Genomic DNA, 21,607 nt, shown 5'->3' with positions numbered 1-21,607 from the left:
ACTGTGATAAAGAGTAGTTTTTTTGTTTTGTGTGATGTGCTGGGGATTGAACCCAGGACCTTGTGCATACCAGGCAAGCACTCTACCAATTGAGCTATATATCCCCAGCCCTAAAGAGTAGATTTTATTTGAAGCATAGTGGAAAATTGTTTGGAGAGTTTGGGGCCTGAGCAATGGGATCAATTAAATGAGTAATCATCTTCTACTATATTTTGCATGTCTTGCTAAGAGATCCAGTTAGAGATTTTGAATATGATTAGGCAGTTTGATATATGCATCTGAAGCTCCTGGAGAAGTTAGATTACAGATGCAAATTTGAAGGTCATTAGGATATAAACAGTACTTAAAGCTTTGGAAGGGGATGAGATCACCTAGGAAGAAGGTATATAGAGAGAAGGCTGGGGTTGGGGTTGGGGTTGGGGAGCTGAAGTTAGAACCCTATGTAATTCTAATATTAGAGGTCTGCTGGGGGAGAATCCAGCAAAGAGCTTGAGAACAAGTTAACCAGTTACATTTAGCTAGGGAACACACCTGCTGAATATTTTATGATGGAAACCCATAGAAGAAAGTCTTTGAGGAAGGCAGGAGATGAAAACTGTGTCAGATGATATGCTGAGAGATGTGGAGGAAGACTGAGAATTGCACATTGGCTTTGGTGCATTTTGTTAAGTCAGTGAACTTGTGGAGCTGGTTTAAGAGATAATGGGAGGAATGGAAGGGGAGATGAAGAAAGAGTCTTCTCTCAGAATGAAGAGCTTGAGATGATGGAAAGACAGTATCCAAGGTATAAGACTAAGAGCAGGGGCAATTGATTCATGTTAAGAGGTAAGACTGAGTATGAGTACATACGCAGGCAGGTTGGTGGAATTGATATTGGGAAGATGTATTCTTATCTGTTTGCATTCATTTTCTTTTGGAACCTCTAGGATATTTAGAATGAGAATTGGATTGTGTATTAGAGATTTAGTGAGAGAGATAAACACATGAGATGGTCATCCTAGAAAATAGGAAAGTGTATCTCTTTTTCTATACATATACATGTACAAATGAATACACGAATAAATTTGGATTCAATCTGACATCAATAAGCGTCTAGTTAAAATTCAGATTTGAAGTGTGTCTCGTATGAAGCTATTGCTCAGATGTAGTGTGACCAAGAAGAAAAGAATGACTTTTGGGGATATGCATAGTAGTATGCCCCAATGGCCAATTTGAAGATTTTTGTAAGGATTTGAATTAAGATAGTTATGATAGGGCTGGAATTGAGAGAGATTTAGAAAGTAGATTGTAGAAAAAATGTATTTTTTTCATCTGAGATATGTTGATCATGAGATGTTTAGAAATTGCTTATGTAGATGTACACAATGTCCACTTGATGCATAGTTCTGCGACTTGTGGGAAGAGGTCTTGGTTGGAGGCATGGACTTGGCAATTACTGGTGTATAGTAGTAATTGTAGTTGGAGAGTTTCAGAAAGGAAGAAGGCATCGTCAATATCATGCTGCGAAGTGTCAGGTAGAATGAGAATTGATAAAGAGACCTTTGATTTGGGAGTTAGAACAACGTAGGCCTTTGCAAGAGTAATTCCAGCAGTAAGAGGGTAAAATAAATAGATTGTAGTGAGGTGAGGAACAATGCAAATTTGAGAAAGTAATGCAAAGAAAACACCACCCAGACTTTTCTCTGAAGAAATCTGCCTGTGAAAAGCAACAAGGAGATGAGTTTAATACAGGGGAAACAAGATTAAGGGACATTTTAATGGTAATTTGAGCATATTTGTAGGCTGAAAGGAAGAAGTCAGTGGAGGTGGAGAGACTAAGAGACCTAAGACAGACAGAAGTTTAGTTCTGTCTTACAGAACAATTCTGAGGCAAACTGAGGTCAGCAGTTCAGAGATGCATGAGTTTCTGTTTTTTGTTCCATCACCCAGTGCAGTGCTCATTCATGTGCTTATGTGAGGCTGGGTCACCCATGTGTCCATCTTCAGTTTTCAGGGAGAGAAATGGGTAATTTCAGACAAACAATTTCCTCTCTTAAGGAAGTGAGATTGAAGGTCACATACCAGTTCTGCTCATTTTCTGTTGCTAAATTATGTAGCCACACAAATGTAAGAGTCTGGAGACCACATTACCCAACCTCTCTCAGTTGGAGGAAGCAATGTCCTTAGCTGAGAATGAAGCAGGGGCTGGGTACATAGGATATTTGAAGAATAACAGAAGTGACTTTTTGTTGTTTTAAAAGCCATTGCAGGGAATAGGAAGAAGAAATTAACTCGTTATCAGCAATAGAATTGTTGTGCAGTGTTATGTACCTAATCAGTGTTTGAAATCAGTCATTTTTGATTATTAATATTAACATAGGCATGTTTACAATTCAAGAGCAGTCATTAGAACATGACTTTAAAACAATATATATAATCAATTTTCACCTAGAAAATTTCTCTAGAAAATTTTAGGATTATAGGAAAATTAGTCAGTAAGAGAACTAGACAAGACCCTATTCCAAAGTAGATAAACTTTTCGCTGTTTTAAAAACTACTCATGAGTGAATTTCCTGTCTAGTTATTTGTCAGTTTTTGCTTCCATTTTTTTGTGGTTAAGTGAAAGATTATATTCTATTCTTTCTTGTAATGATGTATAGAATTTACAACATGGTCTAATATTTCATTGTGAAGACCTGGAACTAACATTTTATTAAGAAAATATACATTTTGTTAGAACAATAGTCTTGAAAGGAAACTGTACTTTCTTTACTGGCATGATGAAGGGAGAAGTAAACCATTCAACAATAACAGTTGGCAATTTTGATAACCCGACTTTCACTAATAGATTGAATTAGGAAGAAGATCAACAAGGAACTAGAAATAAATATAAAATTGAGGATAGAGCTCAGTGGTAGAGTACTTGAACATGTGGATGGCCCTGGGTTCAATCCTCAGCAGTACAAAAAAAGTGAAAGGGTGGGAGATAAACTAACTCGATCTAACAGACATCTACAGAACATTCTACCCAGTGGCAGTAGAGTACACATTCTTCTCAAGAATTATGTTTTGCAGTTTTCAGTAAGTCTTTCATTAGTTTTGTTAAATTTATACCTACGTATTTTATTCCTTTTGTAATTAAAATTACTGTACATTTTGTAGTTAACATTACTGGGATCTGTTGCCCAACACCAATCCAATGAGATGCTATTAGAATTATTTTTATTAACTTCATTTTCAGATGTTCATTGTTCACAGATGGAAATAGTCGATTTTTGTATATTGTTCTTGTACCTTGCAACTTTGCTGAACTTACCCATTGTAATAGTTTCTTAAGAATTTTCTACAAATAAGATTATATCATCTGCAGAATATAATCTTCCTTTTCAATCTATATGCCTTTTATTTTTTTAAAAAAATGCAAGACTTGTACACTGAAAACTAAATCTGTTAAAATAAATGGAAGATCTAGATAAGTGTGAAGACATCCCAAGTTAACAGACTAGAAGACAGTATAGTTAAGAAGACAGCAGTCTCCAAACTGATCTACAGAATGAACACAATTATGATCAGAATCCCAGCTTGGACTTTTGCAGAAATTAACAAAATGTTCTTCAAATTCATGTGAAAATGTAAGGGATCCAGAAGAGCCCAAATAATCCTGAATGTGAGAACATTGTTGGAAGGCTTTCTTTATACCAACCTTTTTTTTTTTTTTTGAGATTTTTTTTTTTTTTTTAGGCAGAGAGAGAATTTAATATATATTTTTTAGTTATCGATGGACACAACATCTTTGTTTGTATGTGGTGCTGAGGATCAAACCCGTGCCACACGCATGCCAGGCGAGCGCGCTACCGCTTGAGCCACATCCCCAGCCCCTATACCAACCATTTTAAAAGTTACTACAGAGCTATGGTAATCAAGATATTTGGTACTGGCACAAGGATAGCTATATTAGTGGAAAGGACTTGAGAGTCTGGAACTTACCCTGACCTTTTTGGTGAATTGATTTTTGAGAACAGTGCCAAGATAAGTCAAGAGAAAAGACAGTGCCAAGACAAGTTAATAAGTGGTGGGAGGTGGACAACTGGATATCCACATGAAAAAGAATGCAGGTGGATGTCTACTTCACAGCATATTTGGAAATTAATTCAAATCAGATCATACATCTCCATGTTAGAACTGTAAAGCTGCTATAAGAAAACATAAGTATGTCTTTGAGATCTTGGGTTAAGGCAGTGCTTTTAAAGGTATGACCAAAAAAATCAGATAAATTGAATTACATCAAAGTTAAGATTTTTTTGTCAAGAAAAATGATAACCATCAACAAAGTTTAAAGAGAGTGCACAGAATTGGAGAAAATATAAGTTATGTTGATAAGAGACTAAATACAGAATATATAAAGATTTCTTTGAACTCAAAAGAGAGAAGTAACCCATTCTCACTGGGCAAAGGCTTAACACAGGTGGCCAACATAAACATGAAAAGTTGCTCAACATCATTAGTTATTAAGGAAATGCATTCAAAGCCAGAGATGCCCTTCATACTAATTTGGATATTTATAATAAAGATAGACAATAATAAGGGTTGGTAAGATTGTAGAGTAATTAGAGCCCTTACATGTTGCCAGTGGTAATATAAAATGGTGCGCCCACTTTGGAAAGTCATTTGTCAGTTTGTCAGATTTGTTAAACATTGAGTTACCATATGACTCAGCGTTTTTACTGTTAGATATATTCTCAAGGGAAATGAAAGCATATGTATATATAAGAACTTGTATACAAATGTTCATAGTAGCATTGTTTATTATAGCCCAAAGTGAAAACAATATATAAAAACTATTGAGTATAAAAATGAAACATGGTGGATCCACATTTACTATTATTTAGTAAAAATAAATGTGTATATAATATGGATCAAATATTATGCTAAATGAAAGAAGCTGGTCACAAATGATGTGATTCTGTTTAAATGAAATGTCCAGAACAGGCATATTTGTGGATATAGAAAGTAGATTAGTGGTTACCTCGGGCTGGGGAAGGCGTGGTGGGAATGACGGGTGACTGCTGATGAGACTAAAATGTCTTAGTCGTGGTGATGGTTGTACATGGCTGTGAATATATTAAAAATTATTGGATTATAATTTTAAGTTAAGTGAATTATTTCTCATGAAAGTTGTTAAAATAATGGAAAGGAAGTGAGAAGGGAAATCGCATGGAAATAGAAGGCGATCCTCAGGGTTATACAAAATGACATATAAGAGGAAAGGAGGGGTAAGACAAGACAATACAAATGGAAGAAATGATTTACAGTAGAAGGGGTAGAGAGAGAAGAGGGGAGGGGAGGGGAGGGGAGGGGGGATAGTAGAGAATAGGACAGACAGCAGAATACATCAGACACTAGAAAGGCATTATGTCAATAAATGGAAGGGTAACTGATGTGATACAGCAATCTGTATACGGGGTAAAATTGGGAGTTCATAACCCACTTGAATCAAACTGTGAAATATGATGTATTAAGAACTATGTAACGTTTTGAACGACCAACAATAAAAAAAAAAAAGAAAGAAAATTTATGACACTAGAGAGCCTATAAATGTGGGGGAATAGGCACTCAGAATTTGGAATCTGATCTCCTCTGCCCCCCACCCCCAGCCTAAAATAAAATTTGGAGTTCTCCTCCTCTCCAAAAAAAATAATAATAATAATAATAAAAAATAATAATGCTTGTTGTGTATTAATACTTAAAACAAATTTTTAGACTACTAAATAGGTCCTCACTGGGTATAGGTAGTTAATACTGCTAGTAGGACTACTAGGACTAGTTCTTTCTTTGCAGAAAGAAAGGAAGCAGCATTTTCCCTCTGGTAACTAGGAAAGATTTGATGAAAATGCAAGAGTAGAAAAGGAATTAAAAATGATGTTTGCTGGACACGGTGGCACATATCTCTAATCCCAGCTTCTCAGGAGACTAATAATATAGGAGGATCACAAGTTTGAGGCCAGCCTGGAAAACTTAAACCAGATCTTGTTTCAAAAAATAAAAGGGGTTGTGAATGTAGCTCAGTGGTAGAGCACCCTTGAGTTCAATCCCCAGTAACCCCCTTCCCCCCAAAAAAAGGAGGAAAAGAAAAAGAAAAAGATGATGTTCAAAAAGTGGTGCATGATGAAATACCTGGTAGAGAGGAGCACTGTAGGAGTTGAAAGCCAGGCGAGGGTGGAGAAGAACAGTAGTGAACACTGCTATCTTGAGCGTAATCTCCCATGCCTGAGGGAGCCTGAATCCCATAAGTAACAACCTGGTGGAAGTGGGAGGAAGAGAGACCAGGCAGAGGCCCAGGGTGGATTTCTGAGAGATAGGACTTGTGCTGGGCAATTGGCCATGGAACAGTATTTCTTTAGAGTATGTATATTCAGTACTTGTAAAGTTGTAAAGTTTTGGTTTCCTTTTTTTTTTAAATTATGTAGTCATATTTACTTTGCTAGCATCATTCGCTGTAAGTTGGTGATCACTTCATCTCATTTTGCATAATTTCCCAGCTTTGATAAAAAAAAATTGTAAAGAGCTATTCCTAATAATAGAGACATGTTTTAGCCTGGTGGTGCTGCAGATTTCACTAGACTGTCATTTCTTGAGGACAAACTTTATATCCTTTTTCTTTATAATATAGATTCCCACTGCCTGCCACATTGTCTGGCACCTGGTAGGCACTCAGTAAATACTTACTGGATAAATCAAACTAATGAGGAAAATCTGGCAACTAATAAGGTAGAGATGAATTTGTTTATGCCATGTATTGCTACTGAATAACTAACATTTATTCAAACTTAATTTGTGCCAGGCACTGTTTTAAGTGCTTTGTATATGTTGACTTGTTTAATCCTTGTATCATTATCCCTGTTTTTTATAGTTAAGGAAACTAAAGTACTGAAAGTTTTAGTACTTTGCCCTAATTGAGTGGAGAGCTGGAATTTGAACCCTGGCAGTCTAACTCTAGAGCCGCTTTCGTCACTCCCAAAGTTTGGCCGTGGTGTGGGAGTTCTTTGTATCAGATTGAGCCAGACGTGTGTGTGTGTGTGTGTGTGTGTGTGTGTGTGTATCACTTCAACTAGTGATTGTTAATGTATGTTAAATGTGTAAATGAACTTCACTGGGGTAAAATAAACATGATTCTTCAAAATCAGTATATTTACCCAAAGTAGATATCTTAGCAGAAATTGATGCAGAATAAACCAAAATATAAGCCAGCAAACAAACTCTTAAAAGAATACAATGCAGTCAGTATAATTAGTAAGCTATTCTTCATACCTGACATAAATGGAACAGGACTCTTAGGTCACAGAAATCTCAAGTGACAGTAAAATCCTCCTGGTTATATATCAGAGCAAACAGACACAGTTGAAACCCACACTCCACAGGAAGCTGTTTCTTCCAAGAATGGGTTAGCTATAGAGTGTTGCAACAAACTGTGTCTTTGAATATATAGCTTGCTTACTTAGTGAGAAACTTTTTGTTTAAAATCACAGACTGTAGAGATTTAGCAGTATAAAATTGTATCAGCAAAAATGAAACATCCCCCTCTTCCTGGAAAATATCACTCACTTTGACATAAAGAGATTGTGTTGAATTCAGTCTTCCCTTTTTTGGTAAGATGGCTGTAGGTTCCTCTGGTGTGCAGTTTTACTCATTGCAGTGGGACAATAAACCGGATTTTGTGGGATTACAAGTTTGTTGCTATAGTCTTAAATCGGATTGGGCTAGAACATTGTCAGCTGTTGGCCCATTTTGAACAAAAATTTAAAAATAAAGTAAGATGAATAGTTGTGTCAGAGAAGGCTAGTAGAGTAAAACTCATGTACTTTTGGCTTACAACAACTGTCATTTTGTTATAGGTCTCTTAAATCTTTCTTTTTTTGTCTTTTTATTTTAGTGATTTCAAGTTAGAATTTTAAAGTTACTTACAATTACTCATTCGTGGTATTGTTTGCAATACCAGTTGCTAAAATAGAATATAAATGCAGACAGGTAAGTGATTAATTTTTAGATAGCAACTTTTTAGGAGAAACTCTTCTAAGTGCCGAAATTCATTCCTTTTCCAACACAATGAAAAAATACTGAGATTGATAAACAAGGAAATTCAGTGGGAAAATAGGATAGTATTTTTTTGTATGTTTATGAGAGAAGTACATATTAAATTGTAGAGCAAAATTTAAAAAGCAAAACAAGGAACCAGTAAGACCTCAGTCCACTATTTTTTCACAAATCTCAAGTTGCATTTTATGAACCTAATTTCCTGTCAACATTTGATGTTGGTTTTCCTGTCGGTAAAGGTAGAAGAGGCACTTTCTCCCTCTTTATCTTGCATCAGAGTGGCAAGTAATTAGGGAATGTCCTTATGTGGCACCTTTTCCTATTTCCCTTGAGTGTTGAACAGGTCCCTCAATACCCAGTGTTTATTGCCATCACAGACAGAGTGGCTGTTACATCATTTATTCTACAAAGGTTTATAGTTAAGGAAACTAAAGTACTGAAAGCTTTAGTACTTTGCCCTAATTGAGTAGAGAGCTGGAATTTGAACCCTGGCAGTCTAACTCTAGAGCCGCTTTTGCCGCTCCCAAAGTTTGTTTGATTTTAAACAACAAAGTTTCTCACTAAGCAACTTATATTACCTTCCTTGTTTTGGGGTCTTCAATCAGACCTGCATGGGTAAACTGGCTCTCAAAAGAAGAGCTGGACCATGGTAAGAAACAGAGATCTCACAGGTTAAGTCAGTAATCTCAGGTTAAGCCATTCTGCCCTTACAACCTGGATATAATTTGTTTGCATTTGAGAGTGTTTTCTCAAATATTTCTTTAAAATAAGAAGGTGGTAGAATCGCCAGCGTAGTGGCACATGAACAGGAGACTGAGGCAGGAGGATTGCAAGTTCAAAACCAGCCTGTCTCAAAAAAACAGTTTGGGACCGTGACTAAGCAATAGAGTACTTGCCTAGCATGTTCAGGGACCTGTGTTCAGTTCTCATAAACACTCACACCCACACAAAAGAAGAGGGAAAAAACTCATTCTTTTTATGCATAAATGTATACATACACACATATAAATAGATATTCAAAATATTTATGGCATAAAATTTCATGGGGACAGGGGACAGCTGTTAGAAAACAGGGTTGAAAAACAAGCATTAAAGTATGACTTTTGGAGCTGGTATCACAGTTTCATTATTTTTTCCAAAAATTAAACCTAATCATCTGGCACAAACTACTTTGGTATAAAATCATTATAATTTATTTTTTTAATTTGTTTTGAAGTACATATAGAAGTCGGTAGAATTACTTCCCTTAAAATCTATACCATGCCTTAGTTCTTTTATTCTGTCCTTACCTGTAGCATGTACCTGTAATCCCAGAGGCTGGAGGATGAAAGTTCAAGACCAGCCTGAGAAACTTAGTGAGGCCCCAAGCAATTTAGACCCATTCTTAACATTTTTTAAAAATCAAAAATTTAAAAAGGGCTGGGGATGTAGCTCAGTGATAGAGTGCCCCTGCCTTTGTATTTCTTTGTAGTATTAATCAGGGCCAGAATATATCCCCCAAACTAAAACTAAAAAGTGAGAGCTAGTTATTTGGTTTTAGGAAGAAAATTGTTATTATAACTACTTAAGCTAGTTTCTCATCTTTTTAAAATAAGCCACTGGAATTTTATTTTATTTACATATTTTAAAGGTGGTAATTGGATTTCATTTAGTGTATTTCCTGTATTCTCTGGTAGTTTGAGGTAGCTTCTTTTTATTTAGAGAATCACAGCTGGGTGTGTGGCACGTGCCTGTATTCCCAAGGATGTGGGAGGCCAAGGCAGAAGGATTACAAATTCAAGGCCAGCCTCATCAGCTTATCGAGGCTCTAAGCAATTTAGTGAGACAGTGCCTCAGTATAAAAAACAAAAAGGGCTGGGGCTGGGGCTAGTGTTTAGGTGTCCCTGGATTCAATCCTCAGTACCCCCCCCCCACCAAAAAAAAAAAAAAGAGAGAATCAAAGTTGTGGGATGTTAGCCATGTCATGTATTACTGAAATGCTGATAATTCCATTTATTGCTTCTACAGCATGAGGTAGAGTTTAAAAATTATGTTGAATGGTACCTTTGTTAATCAACTTCTTGTTGCTATGACCAAAAATATCTGACAAGAACAACTTAGAGGAAGAAAAGTTTATTTTGGGCTCATGATTTCAGTCTGTGATCAGCTGACTTCATAGCTCTGGGCCTGAGGTGAGACAGAAAATCATGGTGAGAGGGCATGGCAAAGGAGAGCTGCTGTTTATGGCAGCTGGAAAGGAGAGAGAAGACATTCCTCAAGTGATGCCCCAATGACCTACTTCCTTCAGCCACACCACAGCTGCCTCTCAGTTACCATCCAGTAATCCATTCAGATTATTAATTCATCCGATGGGTTGATCCAGTGATGAGATTACAGCTTTTAAGGTCTATTTGTTTCATCTTTGCACATTCCTGCATTAACATGTGAGCATTTAGGGGGATACCTTATAACCAAACCATAACGGTACCACTTAACAAATGGAAAATTAAAGCTGGTTGTAACATACCTTTATGAAGAGTGTGGATATTTGGGCTTGCGGTGTAGCTCAGCAGTAGAGCACTTGCTAGCACATGTAAGGCACTGGGTTCAATCCTCAGCACCACATAAAAATAAAGGTATTATGTCCATCTACAACTAAGAAAAAAAGAAGAAGAATAAGAGTATAGGTATTTGTTCCCACTTCTTTTTATTTATTTATTTATTTATTTATTTATTTATTTATTTATTTATTTATTTTTAATATTTATTTTTTAGTTCTTGGCGGACACAACATCTTGTTGGTATGTGGTGCTGAGGATCGAACCCGGGCCGCACACATGCCAGGCGAGCGCGCTACCGCTTGAGCCACATCCCCAGCCCCTGTTCCCACTTATTTATGTTTAAAATAATATAGAAGTTTGAAGATTTGTGAATGAAATACCCACAACATATGCATAAGAAACCTTATTTGTTTTCCATAGTCCAAATCAAAACTTTTCTCTTTGGCCATAGGATTGTGTTTGTTTGTTTTTGTTTTTGTTGTTGTTGTTTTGTGGTGCTAGGGGTTGAACCCTGGGCTTTGTGCATGCAAAGCAAGCATTCATAGGGTATTTTTTTTAAAAAAAATATCATGGTAAAAATATACAACTTGAGACCTACCATCTTAATAAATTGAAGTACAGTGTTGTTAACTGTAAGATGGATGTTATAAACCTCTAGATCATTTTCATGTTTCATTACTGAAATTTGTATTTATTTAACACTAACTCCATGTTTCCTCTTCTACTCTGTGTCTGCATTGACCATTCTACTTTCTTCTTCTGTTAGTTTGACTACTTTACATACCTCATATAAGTGGAATCACGCAATATTTGTCCTTGTAGGACTGGTTCCTTTCATTGAGCATTTTATTCTCCAGGTCCATTCATGTTGCAGCATATGATAAGACCTCTTTTAAAAGAAAGAATAATATTCCATTGTGTGCATGTGTGAAGATATATATATATATATATATATATATATATATATATATATATATATATACACACACACAGAGAGAGAGAGAGAGAGAGAGAGAGAGAATTGTGTGTGTATCACATATTCTTTAGCCATGTATCCACCGTTGGACATTTGGGTTGTTTCTGCCTCTTAGCTATTATGAATAATGCTGCAATGAACAAGAGGGCACAAGTCTTTCTTTGAGATTTTGATTACAGTTCTTTTGGGCATCTGCTCAGGAGTGGGATTGCTGGATCATATGGTGCTATTATTATTATTTTTTCTTCATCATCATCATCATGGTACTGGGGATTGAACCCAGGTATGCTTTACCACTGAGCCACTTCCTCAACCCCTTTTATTTTTTATTTTGAGACAGGGTCTTTCTAAGTTGCTAAGGCTGACCCCGAGCTTGTGATTCTCCTGTCTCAACCTCCCAAATCACTGGGATTACAACAGTAGGAATTACAGGTGTGCTCACTCAGCTTTTTAAAATTTGGAGGAACTTCTATACTGTTTTCCATAGCAACTGCATGATTTTACATTCCTAGCAGTAGTGCACAGGAGTTCCAATTTATCAGCATCTTCACCAACACTTATTGCTTTCTGTTTTTTGTTTGTTCATAGTAGCCATCCTAACAGGTTGGAGCTGAGTCTTCACCATGGTTTTTGTTTGCTTGTTTGTTTATTCTCTGGTGTCTTAGACATACTAACAAGCACTCTACCACTGAGCTACAACTCTAGCCCTCTCGCTATAATCTCATTTATTTATTTATTTTTGTTGTAGATGGATATAGGACTTTTATTTTATTTATTAATTTTTATTTGGTGCTGAGGATTAAACCCAGTGCCCCACATGTGCTAGACAAGTGCTCTACCACTTTGTTACAGTCCCAGCCCTCTCATTAAAATTTTGATTTGCATTTCTCTGATGATTAGTGATGCTGACATCTTTCACGTACACATTGGCCATTTGAATGTTTTTGGAGAGACAAATTCTTTGTTCAGTAAGAAAATAATCTCCAGCATTATTAATGTAAAATTGACAAATGTAGGTTGTATATATTTATGGGTATTACAACATAATGTTTTGATATGTACATGTTGTGAAATGATTGAATCAAACTAATATATTCCTCATCCTTGTTCATTTTTAATTGTTAAGGTTGTTGTCTTCTATTGAGTTGTAGGAAATCCTCATGTATTTTGGATATTAAACTCTTATCAGATATAGTGTTCGCAGATATTTTCTTCCATTTGGTTGTTACCTTTCCAATTGGCTGATGATTCCTTTTTCTATGCAAAGATTTGAGTTTAATGCAGTCACAATTGTTCTGTTTTTGCTTTTGTTACCTGTATTTTTGACAAGACCAATGTTGTGCATTATTTTGCCTTTATTTTCTAAAGGAGTTTTATAGTTTCAGGTCTTGCACTTAAGTTTTTAAAACATTATGAGTTGATTTCTATATATGTAAGAGAAGTGTCCAATTTTATTCCATTACATGTTGATATTCAATTTTCCCAGCACCATTTGTTGAAGAGAATGTTCTTACTTTGTGTGTAATCTTGGCACCATGTAAAAGAGCCTTAATAGAATATGTGTGGGTTTATTTCTAGGCTATTCTATTGCATTGGTCATGTGTTTGTCTTTACGCCAGTACCGTAATTGTTTTGGTTACTGTAGCTTTGTAAAATGTTTTAAAATCAGGAAGTATGAGATCTTTAGCTTTGTTCTTTTTCAGGATTATTTTGGCTATTTGGGATCCTTTGTGTTTCCATGTGAATTTTAGGATTGCCTTTTCTACTTCTGCAAAAAAACGTTTTTGAGATTTTGATTGGGATTGCATTGATTCCATAGATTACTTTGGGTTGGATGGACATTTTGACTACATCGTCTTTCAGCCCATGAACATAGGATGTCTCATTCCTTTCAGTAATGTTTTATAGTTTTCACCTACAAGTCTTTTGCCTCCAAGGTTAAGTTTATAACTAAGTATTTTTTTTCTTTTGATGCTCTTGTAACTGGGATTGTTGTAATCCCTTTCAGATTGTTTATTGGATATAAATGCAACTGATTGTATGTGTTGACTTTTTTTTATCCTGCAGCTAGCTTGCTGAATTCATTTGTTCTAGAAATTTCTTTGTAAACTATTTAAGAGTTTTAAACGTGTAATTTCATGTCATCTGTGAACAAAGGTAAATATACATTTTCCTTCCCAACTTAGATATATTTTGTTTCATTCTCTTTTCTCTGGCCATAGGACGTTTAATACTCAACTAGCAAAAATCAAAGAAACGAAAATTCTGGATAGATCAACTCTGATATCTATTTTTCTGTAATATTTTGAAGTAAAATCTATTATAAAACTGTTTCTTTGTGTTAATTTTCCAGATGAATATGATAGAATTTTTTTTTTATGTTCAAGATTCAACTGGTATTTTGATTGTAGTAACTCAGGGATTAATCTATGAGATATTTGCCTCTTTTTACCAAAAGTCCTTTTACTCAAAAGTAAAATGTTTTCCTTTTTTTTTTTTTCCAGGGATTTTGTCTTTTAAAATACTTGTGTAGGGCTCTTACATTTTAAATCTTATTCTTATGTATATAATTTAATTGGATGCATTCTAAAGTGTTAAAAGATTTTTTTTAATAGTTTTTTTTTTCAGGTATGTGTTTGTCTCCCAAGGTACAATAATATGTATTATAAATTGTGAGCATCTTGTGTTCTTACTATTTGTCCCACCTTATTTTTACTTTTGTGGGCTTCATTTGGTTAATATTTCTGGGATAACTCAGTAATGCATTCATATCGAATGTCCCTATTGAAAGACATACAGTAAATCAGTAAACATAAAATATGTTTGTGATAAGAAAAAGAAAGCAAAGTAAGTGGGGGGGCATGGAGTTGTGAATGTGGGTAATTGCTATTATGTGCTATTTATTATACACACATATATGTAACATATTATTTTGTATTATGTAATTGCCATTGTAGGTTGAGAAACACACACATATACAGAGAAAGTAATTTGCCCAAGATCATACATCCAGTAAGTTGTGAAACCAAGTTGGATTTTTTTCCTGTTAGTAACTCAGGGACCCAGGCTGTTTGCATTTCCTTGAGTACTCACAATATTATATAACCTGATGATGGGGAAAAGTAATGAAAAAGGGACACATGACTTTTGTTTGCATTCTCTTGGCAAGAACTAGTCTTTTGGGCACAGGAGCATGCTCACTGACTGGGAAGTGTCTGACTAGATGACTGCCTCCTACCAATAATTTGCACACTATGGAGAGGGGTGCACCCATCATTTGTGAATGGCTATCCAGCTCTGCCACGATAATAATAGGTTTGCTTGTTTGTTTGTTTTTGCAGTACTGGGAATTGAACTCGGCCTCACACATGCTAGGCAAGTGGTCTACCTTAAGCTGTATCTCCAGTCCTTGCCACAGTAATAATGATGTTGATAATCACATTAATTTCTCATGACTGCTATAGCATGTTACCGCAAACTTGGTAACTTGAAACAACACATTTATTAAAGTTCTTGTTCAGATCAAGGTGTCAACAGGGCTGTACTCCCTAACCTCTTCCAATTTCTAGAGCTGCATTCCTTAATTGGCCCTTCAAAGCCTATAGTGTAGCAAATCCTGTCAGTTGTCACCTGGGTTGTTTAGGATAATCTACCTATCCAGGATCCTCAGTTTATTAATACTGCAAATCCCCTTTGCCACGAAAGATAACATTCACAGGTTTTAGGCAATAAGACTTTTGGGAATCATTATTCAGCCTCCTTCTCTTAACTGTAAGTAGTTAACATTTATTGACACTTATTATGTATGATGAATGCTCTAAGAACATTACATGTATTATAATGTTTATATTTTTCTGCCTTAGTTCTTAGTTCGTTCATTATGTCCTCTACTTGTAGTCTTGCATGTGTTTCCCATTTCATTAAGGGAGGGGGAACATCTTTTGGAAGATGAATTATTTAAAGTCTAAAAATTTTATCAAAAAACTCTATACTCTTAGAATTGGAAAGGTTTTAGAGATTATCTAGTTTAATCTCCCAATTAAGCATGATAGGATTTTTTCCCCTTAAGTTTGTTCATTTTCAACTTTGGAATATGTCTCTCATGAGCTTTAAAGAAAGTTCTTTAAATCAACATTAATGTATTAAATTCTTTCTTTTTTTTTCTACCAAAGTTTATATTTTTCACTTACCTTTAAAATTGAATGTGTGAATTTTTCTCCTATAAAAATATTGAATTAATTTAGCCATTTCATAATCAAATAAGATAGGAAAGAAATTATTCACTTTGGATCAACAACATTTCATGGGAGAAGTTGTACTTGAAGCCTTAAAGCCTCTCATAAGTTGAAGTAGAAATCAAAAGGAGTAATAAATAGTCTATTAATTGTATAAAGCATGCTGATAATTAGATAAAATTAAACCAAAAGCTGATATTCCCCTTTTAGAGCCTTCACAGAAGTGTAATGTAGATCCATTCAGTCAACAGTTCTTTCTGTTTTGTATCAGGTGCTCAGGATACAAAGACAATTCAGGCACAGTCCTGTCTTAGAGGGCTTTGTCTTCTAGTGAGGACACGCAGACATGAATGGAGCATAGTAAGGGCTGTGATATGTACAAAGATCATAGTAAGGCTGTGATATGTACAAATTGTGATGCTTGTAAGTAAAGAGAAACCCCTGCTCATGGTGGCTTAAATGATACAGGGAGTTTTGGGTCATGTACGGATGTATCGGAGAATTACAGAGTAGGTGAGGCCCACTGTAGCAGCTCAGTTGTATCATTAGATGCCCTCCTTTTCCTGTCTCTCCTCAGTGCTTTCCAAAGATCAGTCCTTCTGGGTTGGTGCCTTTGAGGTTACGTGATGATGAATAAAGTCTCTGAGGCTTACCCCAGAAAAAGTTCCCAACCTCTAACCATCAGAAGTCCTGGGATCACTGAGTAGATCAACCTTGATTGTGGATGGCCCTTCCATTAGAGTGCAGAAAAGTATAATTTCAGGGTGGGTAAAAAGCAAAAGTTTAGAACTTCTGGATGATTGGTGTTAGTCCCTTATAACTTTATAACTTTTAACTTGGATTTCTTGTTTATATGATGAAAATCAGGAATTCTTAAGGTGGGAAACTAACTCATAAGAGGATCCTAGCTCTGAGTTTTTGAGAATGTAAAAATTTCCCCCTCTTCTTTGGGGTTCTTTTCTTTTTAATTTTGTGTTCACATCACTACAGAAATTAAGAACTTGACATACCATCTGTTCTCTATTATTTCTTCCCTTGTAACTGGGACAGTGAGGTGGATTTTGATATCAGGCTCAAATGATTTGTGGTTTGTTTAGTTCTTGTTTTAGTTACATTTACAATGGGTAATGCCAAGGCCAGAAATTGCAGGGTTTACCCATCAACAACTTACTTATGATTTGAGCAGTAAATGCTAAAGCACTCTTAATTTTTTTTTAAACTTTGCCACTAATACACATTTTATCCAGCTAGTCATAGAATATAGTACTTGAAAACTGAATTAGTAATCCAGGCCACTTTGTTTTAAGTGGAAACACTTCCATTTGTTCTCTTTCTGTAGTCTCTGGTTCACCACATTTGCATTCCCTGCAGTTCTGTTGCTCTCCATGACAAGTGTTTATTCAGGAGTCACAGCATGTGACACTGCTGTGGGATTGCCAGATCACATATTGAAGAATCTGGGCAGGGAGGGAATAGGAGAGATCATTTGTTAATCTCCTGACCAGGCTCAGATATAGTGCCATTTTTATGTGGTGGAAACAAGTACTGAATACAAGACAGGCCTGTGGGGGTGGGGGTCCATCCAGTAACCTGTTGCTGCTGTTGTGTAGGCTGCTGGGCTCTGCAGAGAGCCTGTGGAAATACATCTACATACTTAATGTATAAGGGGTCCTGCTTATAAAAAAGGAATTACTTCCTTATTTTACAAGTGTTAGCTGTTATCTAGTAATAAAGGAAAATGTGATAAATGACAACTGATGATTATGTCCTAGGCATAATAGTAATAAGTATAAGCCAATGCTTATATAGAAATTACTCTGCTTATTCTAAGCATTTTATGTGTATTAATTCATTTAACATTGACAACAGCCCTGGGAGATAGGTCATTGTTATTTTACTGAGTAGAAAATTGACATGGAGAAGTCAAGTAATTTGCCCAAGCTCACACAGCATAGGAAGGAACAGAACTAGAATTTGAATCTAGAAAGTCTGGGACTGGAGATCATACTTTTAATCACTGTGGTATACGTTCTCTTAAGTCAGGACTGAAATTGTCATTAAAAGTAATACCATTAACTTATGAGTTGTGTTTATTTATAGCTCATTATTTATGTTAAATGCATAATTATCTTCATATTATGTTTTGAAATAAATGAACAGTTCGAAGCTTCTCTTGCCTACTAAATATTCAACATCCTTTTTTTTTTTATTCCAGGAGAAGATTTTGCAGTTGTGCAGCAAGAAATTATTATGATGAAAGACTGTAAACACCCAAATATTGTTGCTTATTTTGGAAGCTATCTCAGGTACATTGTTTGTTTCCCTTTTGAAAAGTAATAATGATTCCATCCCCTAATTAATTTAACAAAATAAACTTAGCTCTAATACCATGATTTGTAGTTTCCTTTATGCTTTGAAAATAGGATATTTTCACATGAATGGAATTTTAATTTATGACCTATTAATTCTAAAACCAGTATTACAGTCACGTGGGTTGACTTCTATATTTGAGTTCAGTGAGGAAGCTGACAGGCAAAAACTGACTTTTATGCTTAGTCTATGAATCTGTCTGTTGCCCCTTTCTTCTAGATGTAGGAGGATTCAGTCAGGAGCATCTCTTCCTATTTTTATCAGTACCTTAATTTTTGTGTTTTTTGTGTTTCTGGCCTCAAGAATATTATTTTATTCCTTTCCTTCATTTTGTCCAAAGAACTAGGGAATAGAATTATTTCACTAACTACTGTATGGGCACGCACACGTGCATGGCACTGGGGATTGAACCCAGGGGCACTATACCACTAAACTATGTCCACCCAGCGGTTTTTGTTCATTTTGAGACAGAGCCCAGGCTGGCCTTGAATTTGTGATTCTCCTTCCTCATCCTCTTTTTTTTTTTTTTTTTTTTTTTCAGTTTTTTGGTGGACATAACATCTTTATTTTATTTGTATGTGGTGCTGAGGATCGAACCCAGCGCCCTGCGCATGCCAGGCGAGCGCGTCACCGCTTGAGCCACATCCCCAGCCCCTTCCTCATCCTCTTGAGTAGCTGTCAGCAACTTATTTTTTTAGGTCCTGATGTGAACTTACCTGACTATGAATTTGCCATTATATTGCTTTGGCAGGACTAAGCCAGGTTCCCATGCAATACTCTGTAGGGGATCCCTCAGAGTTAAATCATGTTTTAACTTTCATGTGCAGCTGTGAGTCTTAACATTGTGATCTAGTCATTTTTAAGTTCCCTCCAAAAGGAAGATTGATAGTATTTCATATGTATTAACAAAAACGAAAAACGTTTCAGTGCTTCAGCTTTGATGGAGTGTATTATAGTTGTAACTTACTGCAAGCTCACATTCTCATAGGACCAGGTGCAAAACACTCTTCCTTTTGTTCTGAGCACAGCAGGTTGGAAAGACTGGGGAATTCTGCCCTAACAACAGTTCAATCCTTGGTTCTAACCACTCTAAAAGTGTGTGTGTGTGTGTGTGTGTGTGTGTGTGTGTGTGTGCGCGCGCGCATGCCCACACAAGCCTGAATAGCAAGGGGGGAGGGGAGTGTCTCTTATTGGAAACTTTAGGAAATTCACTAGCCCTTTTCACGTAGAGATAAGTCAATAACTGTTATGCATTTTGGATGGATTCTTTAATAAGCCAATTTAGTACTACTTTAATGTTGAGTGGTTCGGACAATATCCTAACAGTTTATATGTTAGGGAGCAGAAGAACCAGCATCAGCTCAAACAGTCTCTTTAAAATCATTTAACTTCATTATGCAAATAATTAATTCCTGTCAACATAGTTAAAATTACCACTTCAAAACACTTGTTTTATTGCCATTGTCCTAACAGAATGACCTACCTAGACTTAATTGGGGGAAGCATTATAAACTATTTATTCCCAGGGGTAAGCTGGTCTTTTGAAGAGAATTTTTATGTTTCCCCAAGGATGTTGATCTTCGAATTTCTCAAACATGATTTGAATCTTCCAGTACTATGAGACAGCTAAAACCTCACCTATTATTTCAGGATAGCCTCATGCATTTACATGGTACCCTTGGTGTAATGAAATGAGCACAATCTTCTTGTCAGGAAGACAGTAAGATATATGATAGTTAAGAGCTTTAGTTAAGATCTTGGGATCAGGACTCATCATTTAAAAAAAAATTTTTTTTAATTTGTTCTAGTTAGTTATATATGACATTAAAATGCATTTTGACACAATGTACACAAGCAGAGCACAACTTCTCATTCCTCTGGCTGTACATGGTGCAGAGTCACACCCGTACTGTAATCGTACATGAATACAAGGTAATAATGTCTGTTTCATTCTACCGTCCTTTCCATCCCTTCATCACTTATTAATGGCGTGACATGTAGCAAGTTATTTAATCACTCTGTGCCAGCGATTTCCTCATTTATAAAATGGAGATGATATTATCTACATGATGGAATAGCTGGAAGAAGTCAGTGAATAAGTACATAAGTGGAGTGCCACGAAAGCTTAGAATGTAACTGATGCTGCGTGGTGTTCATGTTATTGTCTTAAAGTATAAAAAGAGGAAAATCACCCAGAAACCAAAGTAAAACAGACAAAGTTAAGATTATATTTTCAATAGAACCATGTTCTTTTTGAGCTGTAGAGTCTAAGATCAGGAAGTGCTGGTTTAAATATATGATTTTATTCTCTAATTGGCATTGCTGACTTAAAAAAAATGATGGGAAAGCAAAACAAAGTATAATATAGAATAGCAGTTAATCTTCCCTTTTTCTAACTCTTCTGTACAGAGTCTTCCCCTATTCTCTAACTAAAGTCCAGACTCAGCCAAATTTGGAGTAATGATTAAACTTGTAAGGTGTTGGAGCTGAGAGATCTTGTCACACAGCCCATGCTTTTCATAGATGAAAAAATAGAGTGCTAAATAACGACTCCCTGAGGCAATCTTACTATTCATTGTTGGCACTGAGACTTAGGCCTGGTTCTGCAAATGTCTTTTTGGTAACTAATATTGCCTAGCCCAGGAAGGCCAGATTTAGTCTCAGAGGAAACCTGATTTCTTGGATTCTTTCTCATTGCCAGTGATTTTACAAAGAGCAAGGAGCTTTTTTAAGGGGTCTTGGTACAGACCACTTTAAAACAAATACTCTTCATTACCACTTCTGTGTTGTTCTGTTACAGCTTATTATAACAAATTTGGACAGAAAATCAAGAGAAGTGGTCAAATATGATTTGACCACTGATAAACTTGCCCCTCTGGGAGCCAGACTTACCCATGAATTTTCTGAAGAGATAATCAGCTTATAATTAAGTTCTAGAGGCCCATTTTATAACAGAGTAGCTATGTTTACTTCTTGAAGAGATTCTGAAACTGAACTCCTGTAGAATAGAGTGCCTGGCATTCTTCTCAATAAGACCTTGCCTGGGGGCTGGGGATATGGCTCAAGCGGTAGCTCGCCTGGCATGCGTGCGGCCCGGGTTCGATTCTCAGCACCACATACAAAGATGTTGTGTCTGCCAAAAACTAAAAAATTTAAAATTCTCTCTCTCTCATTCTCTCTCTCCCTCTCTCACTCTCTCTTTAAAAAAATATGAAAAAAAAAAAGACCTTGCCTGCTCTGCTCTTCAATGTCATTACCATAGTGTACAATAAGAGCTGGATGTGTTGACACGATAGTTCCACCTATAATCCCAGGTATTCAGGAGGCTGAGACAGGAGGATCACAAATTCAAAGCCAGTCTGGACAACACAGTTAGATTCTATCTCCAAAGAAACAAAAAGTAAACTAGATAGAGG

At 36.0% G+C, this 21,607-nt stretch overlaps 1 protein-coding gene across 3 annotated transcripts in view; it reads left to right on the top strand.

Annotated features, from left to right (window-relative positions):
• The window catches only part of Map4k3 (mitogen-activated protein kinase kinase kinase kinase 3), a 186,872-nt gene that overhangs the window by 66,321 nt on the left and 98,944 nt on the right, over window positions 1-21,607 (top strand). For all 3 annotated transcript variants that reach the window (XM_026410129.2, XM_026410130.2, XM_077791693.1), the window contains one exon: window positions 18,037-18,127. In XM_026410129.2, coding sequence (XP_026265914.1) covers window positions 18,037-18,127 — 91 coding nt within the window. The remainder of the gene's footprint in view (window positions 1-18,036; window positions 18,128-21,607) is intronic.

This window comes from Urocitellus parryii, chromosome 12 (genome assembly GCF_045843805.1).
Source record: "Urocitellus parryii isolate mUroPar1 chromosome 12, mUroPar1.hap1, whole genome shotgun sequence".
Classification (NCBI taxonomy): Eukaryota; Metazoa; Chordata; class Mammalia; order Rodentia; family Sciuridae; genus Urocitellus; species Urocitellus parryii.
The sequence above is the reverse complement of the archived record's forward strand: the minus strand, read 5'-3'. Positions and strand labels throughout refer to the sequence as shown.